This window comes from Eutrigla gurnardus, assembly GCF_963514095.1.
Source record: "Eutrigla gurnardus genome assembly, chromosome: 2".
Classification (NCBI taxonomy): Eukaryota; Metazoa; Chordata; class Actinopteri; order Perciformes; family Triglidae; genus Eutrigla; species Eutrigla gurnardus.
In genome coordinates this window covers 28,638,341-28,648,751 of record NC_139916.1, presented here as the reverse complement: position 1 = coordinate 28,648,751, position 10,411 = coordinate 28,638,341, and the positions used below count along the sequence as shown (strand labels likewise).

At 42.4% G+C, this 10,411-nt stretch overlaps 2 protein-coding genes across 2 annotated transcripts; both read left to right on the top strand.

Annotated features, from left to right (window-relative positions):
* The first annotated feature begins 1,978 nt into the window (after positions 1 to 1,978).
* LOC311024655 (uncharacterized protein) lies at positions 1,979 to 5,618 on the top strand. Its single transcript, XM_084027164.1, has 2 exons — positions 1,979 to 2,082; positions 3,594 to 5,618. Coding segments are annotated over exons 1-2 (1,302 nt in total). The 5' UTR covers positions 1,979 to 2,081; the 3' UTR covers positions 4,895 to 5,618.
* Positions 5,619 to 5,749: 131 nt separating this feature from the next.
* On the top strand, positions 5,750 to 8,081 carry LOC311024664 (GTPase IMAP family member 7-like). The gene is made up of 2 exons (XM_084027176.1): positions 5,750 to 5,834; positions 6,602 to 8,081. Exons 1-2 carry the CDS (start codon positions 5,828 to 5,830, stop codon positions 7,447 to 7,449), a joined length of 855 nt encoding a protein of 284 aa, XP_083883302.1. The 5' UTR covers positions 5,750 to 5,827; the 3' UTR covers positions 7,450 to 8,081.
* The last annotated feature ends 2,330 nt before the right edge of the window (positions 8,082 to 10,411 follow it).

Below are 10,411 nucleotides of genomic sequence, written 5' to 3'. Positions count from 1 at the left end.
CTCCACACACACACACACACACACACACACACACACACACACACACACACACATCCATATCGTCTTGTGTATCTTCCTCGGCTGGATGAGCAGGAAGATACAAACACTCTGTTGACTTCGGTGTTTTGCTGTGTCATCCTTTTCAGTCTGAAAACCTTCAATTCTCTGTCTCATTTCTGTTCCTCTAAGTCACTCGCTCTCCACAAACATCCATCTCTGGAAATAAATGGGGAAGCTAAATGGAAGGATGGAAATCTGACAGAGAATCTGGACCGAAAAAAAAAGGTCCATCAAACTTTGGAAATGGTGTTTCCTCCTTCCTCATCTTTGTGAGGAAAAGCATTGACTGGCAACATAGAGACAATCTCATCCTAAATAACTTTCTATCAGACCCGCTGCCGAGAATCTCCAAGTAGATTATGGAATATAACCTCCAGTTTACCTTGAAGGGTCCATTCGGAGCTTTTCACTGGATTTGAAATTCAATTCATAAATATAAACTGTGCTGTCATCTGTCAGTCGCTGTTTGATACCAAGTTGGTTTCATTCGGAATTTATGGTTCCAATTTCATAAAATAATAATTTCATATTCAAAAGTGAAATACTCTACTATATATTTACCTATTCTTATTCAATTGCTTTTTATTTGACATCATGTTTTTAATTTAACATTATTGTACTGTTTATTGTTATGCAACAAATATTGGCTATGGTTCTCAAAGCACTAAACAATTCTATTAAAAATAATTTGAAATATATCAACAGCAGCATTTCTGTCCAGACTGACTTTTAAAAGATTTTACAGACTTAGACAGACAGATAACTTTCTTTATACTTTCTTCCAGAGAAGTGTTCATGACGATTTCAGCCAATGAGGTTTGAGGCAACTCCTTCTCTGATAAAGTTCATCACAGGAACATGGACTTCTCTCCCTTCTTACCTCCTCTGTTACACGGCTGTTGCTTCATTTGATTAAGACACTTTCACACATCCACTCATGCATACATTACTGATCACTGACCTTCCACATTTGTTTGTTTGGTTCTTTTGGTTTCGAATGACAGATAAGTGTCTATTTATTACTTTTATTTGTCTGGTCTGTAACAGGATTCCCACCTAGGGGGAGCTTTGTTAGTTCCTGGTTAGGCAGTTAAAGGGACGGGGCTGCTGTGTTGTTTGTGTATGGACTGCTCTTGCTTTTACTGTTATTTCATTCTGTATGCATTTATTTGGGTTTTGTGTATTTGAGCATTTGGTGTTTTTTCCTCATGGCTTCTGTGGAGGAAGTTTTGGAGCTCCAATGGAAGAATTACTTAAGTGCTGTTAATTGGGTGTCATACATCAGCTGCTGGTCTTAAACTGGAACCTGTGGATGCACCTGGATCTTGCGAGGGAAACAGTTTCTGGTTTGGTGTCTTCCTTCTTAAGGCGGGTCCACACCGGACCGAAAATCGGCGTCTTTGAGAGAGTCGGCGTCCGTGACATGAGTCTCCTTGGTGTGGTCGCTCGAATCGGCCCACGTCGGCGTTCATTTCAGCCGATTCAAATGTGTAATCTGCCATTCGAGTCGACCATATAAAGTAGCCCGACTTCATCTACCGACGCGAGTCGGGCAGTCGGTGCGGTGTGGACCCGCCTTAACACACAATTTTACATGTAAAAAAGGATCCCTCCACCGAGGCACTATAAATCAAGGGGTCCTTGGCCTGAAAAACTTTGAGGACCTCTAGCTATGATTATTAGAACAATATTAATAAAAAATATGTACTGCAGGCATAAATGTTAAATAAAAGACTGTGGAAGAAATTCTTTAAATGTGTCTTGGTGTCTCAAATTACATCTCCTGTCCTGACCCAACTCTTCAATGAATGGAAACCTATGAAAACAAGCTGTTTGACAAAGCTGGTATGATAAGAACTCCTCCCCCCACCAGACACACTCACACAGTAAATGAAAGTGAAAGTAAAATAAAAGCAGTCTGAGCAGGAAAAACCAGGAGAAAAGAGAGACACGGTACTGTCGACTGATAGATCCAAACAGGGTTTTTACTCTTCATTGATTTCTCTTCAAACAACCTAAAGAGTAAGTTAAAGTTTAATTCACTTTCATCTGTCCAGAATATTCCTCTATGACAAATAAGATATTTTGGCAAAATTATAGTTAAAATGACCACACTTGAGACATGCAGGCAATCTAACTACTGTTATCAAATAAGTAACATTTGTTCCCCAGAAGCGTCACATGAAGTAATTTCTGTTTTCAGTACATCAATGCAGACACACTTGCTACTTATCTGTGTGCTCTAAGTTGGCATAAAATCACACTAGTCAGGGAGTAGGTTATATTTCCTGTCCAGCCGTGGGACAAGCAAATGTTGTGCAGGGACCAAATCTGTCCACGGACAGAGGATCACTGTGGTCGACACACAGTGAGAGAGGTAGAGAGTAGGCCTGTTCGATGAATCGATTTTAAATCGTAATCGCGATTATTTAGTTAGGACAATGTTAAAAACGTGAAAATCGTAAAATAGATTTTTCAAAAAGTTAATGTTCTGCACTTTATTCATTCATTTTTGTTTAATGGACACACCTTAAGATACATGTGAAAGTGAGGTTTGGGATTGTTTTTTTTTGTTTGTTTACAAGAGGTCTACAAGAAGATAACATGGAGCAAAGCCAGTTGGCAAAAGTTCATTAATTGTTCTTTATATTAATCCCTTGAGGGATTTTTTGTTTAATAAGAGCAAGGTTTGCACTCAAATCCCAATGGGGAAATTATATGCAAAATAAAAAACAGCATATTTGAAATAATTTCTTTGCCTTTTGTCATTTCACAAAATACTCGTAATCGAAAATCGGATTTGAGAGAAGAATTTTGGGGCAAAATCGAACTGCCCTAGTAGAGAGCGCTTCCTCTACTGCCTCTCAGTTACAGATGAAGCAACCTCTTATTGTCCATATGTGGGATGTCAGGGAAATGTTTGGTGCAGAGAGGTGGATTTATCATGGCTTCCTGAGAGTCACCGCAATAAAAGCAGCAGTAGCCGGGTGACATGGGGAGCAGCTCAGATATGGCCGCTGTGAGGTTTGATCAGATTCGATTGAGCAAACAGTCCCAAATCTGTCATCAGACTGATCAATTCTGATTGGTGGAGTAGTACATCACATCACCAATGAAGCGCTGCCCATGTTCGTGTTCGCACAGGACACAGTAGCTAAAAATATGTCTATCACGTGGACTGGAGGAGGTGGTTAAAAACGAAGGTTAGACAACACGTTGAAGAAAAAAAGGTGCTGATACAGGAAATATAATCTCATACACTTGACGGTAATTTAAATTTCCTTTTGTTTATTTCTGTACTGTACTGTTCTGAACACGGCACATTAACTATTTAAAGCTGTTCTGTTTTTTCCACCTTTAAAAAAAAGATACATCTGATGTTTTCTATGTGCCTTACATCATTCTCTTATTATGATAATGCAGCTATTTCATAACGCTTTCCTTTTTCATTGCAACTTTTGACCAGTTAGGAGTTTTATTGTAATTGAGTCTCAAAAGACAGAGTATAACCGATGGACTATATTCTCTTTCAGTGTCGAGCACATTGAGAATTGCCATCTTTGGAAAGACTGGAACGGGGAAAAGCAGCCTGGCTAACACCATATTCGGAGAGGAAGTGTTCAAGATAGACCACACTTTCCACTCTGAGACGAGTAACTGTCTGACAGCAAAAACTAAATCCCTCAATGGAAGAAGCATCACTGTGGTCGACACTCCTGGTTCCTTCAGCGTGAACAGACCCAAGGAGGAGCTGGAGTGCGAGATAGCGGGGTGCACCTCAGAGTGCGCTCCTGGGCCTCATGCCATTTTCATTGTGCTTAAAGTGGAGAAGTTCACCGCGCAGGAGCAAGCAGCCATTGCCGAAATGCTTCGGTACTTTTCAGAGGAAGCCTTGAAGTACGCCGCGGTGGTCTTCACTCACGGTGACCAGCTCCCAGACGGCATGAAAATTGAGGAGTTTGTGAATAAGAATAAATGTCTCCGTGATCTGGTGAAGAAATGCAATGGCCGATGCCACGTCATGGATAATAAATACTGGAAGGGCTACTGTCAGGGTGGATACAGGAGCAACGCGTTCCAGGTTGCAGAGCTGCTCAACACAACAGACCATATCAGGAAGAAAAACAAAGGAAGCTGCTTCTCCAAAGAACAAGGAGGCGGCAGATCAAAAACGCTCATCAGGAATCTAACAGCAGTAGTTGGGGGATTTATAAAGTTTATAGTTGGCCTATTTAGGATCTTTGTTTGGGCAATAATCGGATTATGTGAAATGGAGAGAGGGGCCGCTGCAGCAGGAGTTGTGGCAGTAGAGGTATTAAGTGGATTTGCATGGGTATTCATGGCAGTAGCTGCAGGAGTTGGGAAGGTTGTGTCACTAGCTGCAGTAGCTGCGGTAGTTGCAGTAGTTTGGGCAGTGTGTGCAGCAGCAAAGGCGTTTGTTACAGCAGTAGGAGGATCAGCAGCAGCAGTGGTGGCAGCTTTAACCCTGGGAGGACTAGTAGCAGGAGGAGCCAGTGGTGAATTAATAAAGTTTATCAGAAGTCTATTTTGGATTTGGTCTGTGATAACAGCACTAGTAGGAGGAAGAGGAAGAGGACAGAGGTGGTTAGAACTGCATATGCGTTCATTTCGAACTTGCTTTGAGCGACGTAAGGGCACCATGTTGCTGATTGCTATCCTCTTCTATTTGCTGTTATTTCACAGTATCAAAATATGGAATCTGTTCTTATTGTTAGTGGGTTTTTTTTGTTTTTTTTTAGAGATTATTTTAGGCATAGCAACTTTTATTAGCAGTGGACAGATAGGAAACATAGGAGAGAAAGGGGGGGTGTGACATGCAGGAAAGGACCTCCGGCCGGGATTCGAACCAGGGTCAGCTGCGTATATACGTTCGAACATAGCATGCGCTCTAACCAGTCAGCCAACTGCGTATCATAGAGGATACCTGTTGGTGTTTTTTTTACTGGTATCATAGATATTTACCTTTAAGATTTACAGTCTGAACTACGGTTGTGCTGTCAAATCAAATCTCCCCCTTTAACCTTTGAAAGCAGATTTACCTTGTTGATCTGATCCGATACAGCGTGGAAATTATACTTCAGTCTGAGACGTCACTGATCCGCCGTTATCGTCTGTCTTTTTTATATTCTCATTTTATTATAGAAAGGTGAAGGGAGGAGACGTTTTTGCTGGTTGTATGATATATCTTGTATGAAGATGTATTTTAACTCGAGCAGAAAGTGTTTTTCTTGTCAACATAATTTTACTTTTGTTGCTTTTTGATGCACAACAGAGCTTTTGCTTTTTATTAACATGTATTTTTAAAAAAGAAGTGCAATGTGTTTTTGGAGCTTACGTTTTGCTTTCATGTTACTATTTTATTGTGTAATTTTAAATGATGTAGATGGATGCAAGGAAACAGGACAAATGAAAGGGGGACAAGAATATACAACAAAGCATAATCTGAAATTGATGGATGAAGACGATTTTCTATTTTATTGTCATAACACTTTGTATTTAACATTTGTATATTGCATGAAATATAAAACCAGAATGAAATAAAACAATGGATGAGTCTCAACTGACGGTGTTTATTATTAATGCGTACACCTGTATAAAAAAAGGAGGGCATGGTGTGATACGCTCATGCCAAGAAACCAGTCAAACAGGTGGTGAAACAAAGTGAAGCCAAATGAAAGACGTCGTGACAACATCCTCAAGATCAGAGTCCTTTGTAGCGCTGCACTGATTTCTGCTTTTTGAAAGCATGACTGGTAAGTTACGTTACTTATTCTACATGGACAGGACATTTTTAATTTTCACCTATTTTGTGTACATGTTTTAATTGTCGTGATATATAAATTAGGAGTGTTATTTTTACAAATAATGTAATAAAGTTTTTTATGACGTTTGAATTGACTGCTATTACTTTTCTTTAAATAAGAGATTCAAAGAGTCATCTCATAGGGTTGACTTTTGACAAAGTGAACACATATACACATATTACTATAAAGATCAGCTTTATTTTTAAAAGTACCTGCATTTCTTATTATCAAGGCTATAAGTACATGGATTATATTGTAGAGCAATTTGCATGATTGCAATGAAAAATGCATTGAGTTTGGCCGTTTGGCTCATGAATTTAATTGTTTTTATATAACACAACTATCACACTGTCAGCTTGATCACAACTTTGTATGAAACCATCCACTGCACAGTGTCAATGTCTATATTATTTCTGTATTATATTGGTAAAACTGCAATCTTTTCATCATCACAAGGAGGCTACACAAACAAATTTGCACATTGTAAAACCCTTTTGTCAGCAGCACGTAATGAATCTTGGGATAAGTTGGGCCATGAAGGTCAGTCGGATCCTCCGAATCCGTGTTTGAAGGAGTCTTCAAAAGCAGCCTCTGAAAGGCTGAGGCCACTGAACTGGGACACAGCTATAGTCAGCAAAGATTCACAACTTCACCTGCAGCTCCAGAGACAAAACCGAGCAAGAGATATAACTGACAGAGTTGTTTTTGTCTCCTAGCATCGACAAAAAGGATCGTGGTGTTAGGAAAAACCGGAGCTGGGAAAAGCAGCCTCGCCAACACCATATTTGGAAAGGCTGTGTTCGAGACAGACGATTCACCCAATTCTGGAACAAGTACATGCAAAGCGGTAACCATATGTGTCGACGGGAGAAACATTATGTGGATCGACACTCCCGGGTTTTTTGACACTAAGAGGCCTGAGGAAGAGCTCAAGCGTGAGATAGCGAGGTGCATTGTAGAGTGTGCTCCCGGGCCTCACGTTTTTGTCATCGTGCTCAAAGTGGAGAAATTCACAGAGCAGGAGCAGGCTGTCGTCAAAGAACTGCAAAAGTGTTTCACCGAAGAAGCGTTCAAATACACCATAGTTCTCTTCACTCACGGCGACCAGCTCTCGGAAGAGACAAAGATCGAGCAGTGGGTCGATCAGAACGCAGATCTGAGGGCTCTGGTGGAGAAGTGCGGGAGCCGGTGCCACGTTTTCGATAATAAATACTGGGCGAACGGCAAGCAGGACCGGAGCAACCGGTTCCAGGCGGGGGAGCTGCTCAACACCATAGATAAGATGATCGAGGCAAACAAGGGAAGCTGCTACACCCATGAGATGCTTCAAGCATGCGAGAGACACATAGAGGAAGAGCACAGTAAGCTGTCATCTGTAAACATGTCAGAGGAAGAGCGGAAGGCGCAGGCTAAACTCATTGTTCTGAAGCGTTTTCTTACTGTGATGGCCGGTGTTACATCGGGAACACTGCTGTGCCTTTTCCTCGGGGAGAAAAAAAACGAAGGACTAACGGTAGCATTGGGGTTGTTTCTTGGCAAGAATCTGGCAATATATGTGTCATAATCAAATGGGTTATGATTCAATATATCGCAACATATTGTAAAACTGTAAGCAAGGTGATATATTGTAATTCTTTTAAAAATTCTGATTGTTGGAAAATTCTAATGTAACTGCTACAGGAAGATGGAGTGTTGAATCTAAATATTTGTTGTATCAAATGTCAGATTTATCTCCTTTTTCTTTTGATGAGATAGTTTAACATTTGTTGTGTGCGACTAATGATCATTTTGAATATGGATTAATCTGACACTTATTTTCTCAATTAAATAACACATTATATAACAGTACAAAATAACCCAGCGGGAATAGCGCCTGTCATCATTTCTCAACATTTGGGATTAAATACCAGATTCTTATATCATATTCTGTTACAGTTCACATATTCACCTTGTAACAAGTGAATTTAGGAACAGGATTATGATTTTGCTGGTGGGTATTCGGGTATTCAATAAATTGATAGTGGTGAATGTCTTATTTAAGATTATTTCATTGTTTTCACTAAAAGGGATGTGCGCTAAAAAAGAAAAGATGTGCAATAAATGTACAATAAAGATATTTGTTTAAAAATGTAAAGTGATTCCAGTTTGATTTAGTGCCATTTTAAGACTTTTAGGCATATTATGATGATTTATCGGGATATAATTGTGAATCGCAATTATTTTGGCCGGAATGATCGTGACATGAAATTTTCATATCACGTTTGATTTTGGCATTATCTTACCTCCGTATTTACATTTACATTTACATTTAGGTCATTTAGCAGACGCTTTTGTCCAAAGCGACTTAAAATAAGTACATTTGTCAAAAGAAGGAAACAAGGAAACCACAACGAATCATTGCCGATAAAGTAAGTAAGTGTTAGGTCGTCATCTGAGTAAACTAGTAGTTCAAGAGCAACAGTGCTACGATCAGAGTGCTATAGGTAAGGGTTTTTTTTTTGTTTTTTTTGGGGGGGGGGAGTGTGTTGGTGGGTCATGCTAGTCGAGGTGAAGTCTGAACAGGTGAGTCTTGAGCCTTTTTCGGAAAATGGCAAATGACTCAGCTGTCCTGACATTAGTCGGGAGTTCGTTCCACCACTGAGGCGCCAGAACAGAGAAGAGTCTGGACTTTGCTGAGCGACATTTGTTTGATTTCAGCGATGGTGGTACCAGCCGGCCAGCTGAAGTAGAGGAGCCAAGTGCTCGCTTCGGGGCATGAGGTTTGACCAGTGTTTGAAGGTAGATGGGTGCCGTTCCATTGATGGCCCTGAAGGCCAGTGCCATCGTCTTGAATTGGATGCGTGCTGCAACAGGGAGCCAGTGGAGGTCACGGAGGAGGGGGGTCACATGGGAGAATTTGGGTAGATTGAAGATAAGGCGTGCTGCAGCGTTCTGGATACGCTGCAATGGTTTAATCACAGAGGCCGGGAGTCCGGCCAGGAGAGAGTTGCAGTAGTCAAGGCGGGAGATGACCAGTGCTTGGACCAAGAGTTGCGTTGCATCCTTTGTGAGGAGGGTCCGAATCCTGCGGATGTTGTAGAGGGCAAATCTGCAGGATCGGGCCACAGCAGTGATGTTGGGGGTGCAGGATAGTTGGTCATCGAGGATTACACCCAGGTTCCTCGCAGTTGACGACGGCAATACTGTGATGCCCTCGACAGTGACCGACAGGTCCATGCGAGGGCAGTCTTTCCCTGGGATGAAGAGGAGTTCGGTTTTATTCAGGTTAAGCTTGAGGTGATGTGCAGTTGTCCAGACAGAGATGTCAGCCAGACAGTCCGAGATGCGAGTTGCAATGTGGGTGTCAGAGGACGGGGGAAAAGAGAGGAACAGCTGGGTGTCATCTGCGTAGCAATGGTAGGAGAATCCATGCGATGTGATAACAGAACCTAGTGATCTGGTGTATAGTGAGAACAGAAGCGGTCCTAATACTGAGCCTTGAGGGACACCCGTGTCCAGAGAACAGGGTTTGGACATAGAGCCATTCCATGTGACCTGAAAGGTGCGATTTGTCAGGTATGATGTAAACCAGGCGAGAGCAGAGTCAGTTATGCCAAGTTCAGCCAGAGTGGAGAGGAGGATTTGGTGATTGACTGTGTCGAATGCAGCAGATAGGTCGAGGAGAACGAGAACGGAGGAGTGGGACGAGGCTCTGGCGTCTCGCAGGGACTCGGTCACTGTGAGGAGGGCCGTCTCAGTGGAGTGAGCAGTCCTGAATCCTGATTGATTAGGGTCTAGGAGGTTGTTCAGCGAGAGATAGGATGACAGTTGGTTGTAGGCGGCACGTTCCAAGGTTTTAGAGAGGAATGAAAGAAGAGATACAGGTCTGTAGCTTTGGATGTCAGTAGCGTCTAGGGTGGGTTTTTTAAGGAGAGGCTTCACGGTAGCTGTCTTAAAATCCGCTGGAATGACACCTGAGGTGAGGGAGGAGTTGATCAGGGTGGTGAGGAATGGCAAGATGTCGTGTGAGATGTCTTGGAGAAGAGAGGAGGGGGTCGGGTCGAGGGAGCAGGTGGTGGCACGGTTAGATGTAACAAGTGCGTGAACATCTTCAGAGGTGAGGGGGGTAAAGCTGGTAAGACCATCCGAGTTGAGGGTTGGGGGAGATGTCTTCTGGGAGGGAATAGGCGTAAATGAGGAGCTGATGTCATTTACTTTCTTGGTAAAGTAAGTAGCAAAGTCATCGGCAGTAAGGAAGGAAGGGGGGGGAGGGGTAGGAGGGGTGAGGAGGGAGGAGAACACGGAGAAGAGTTTCCTGGGGTTGGAGGCAGAAGAGTTGATCTTTGCCAGGTAGAAGGCAGATTTAGCTGCCGAAACAGTTGAGGTGAAGTCAGAGAGGAGGCGGTGGTAGTGAGTAAGGTCCTCGTGCTGGCCCGATTTCTTCCATTTTCTCTCTGACGCTCGCAACAATGATCTGTTGGTTCGCAGAGGTTCAGACAGCCAGGGAGGGGGGGGGAGATGATCGCGCAGGTCGTGAGATAGGGGGA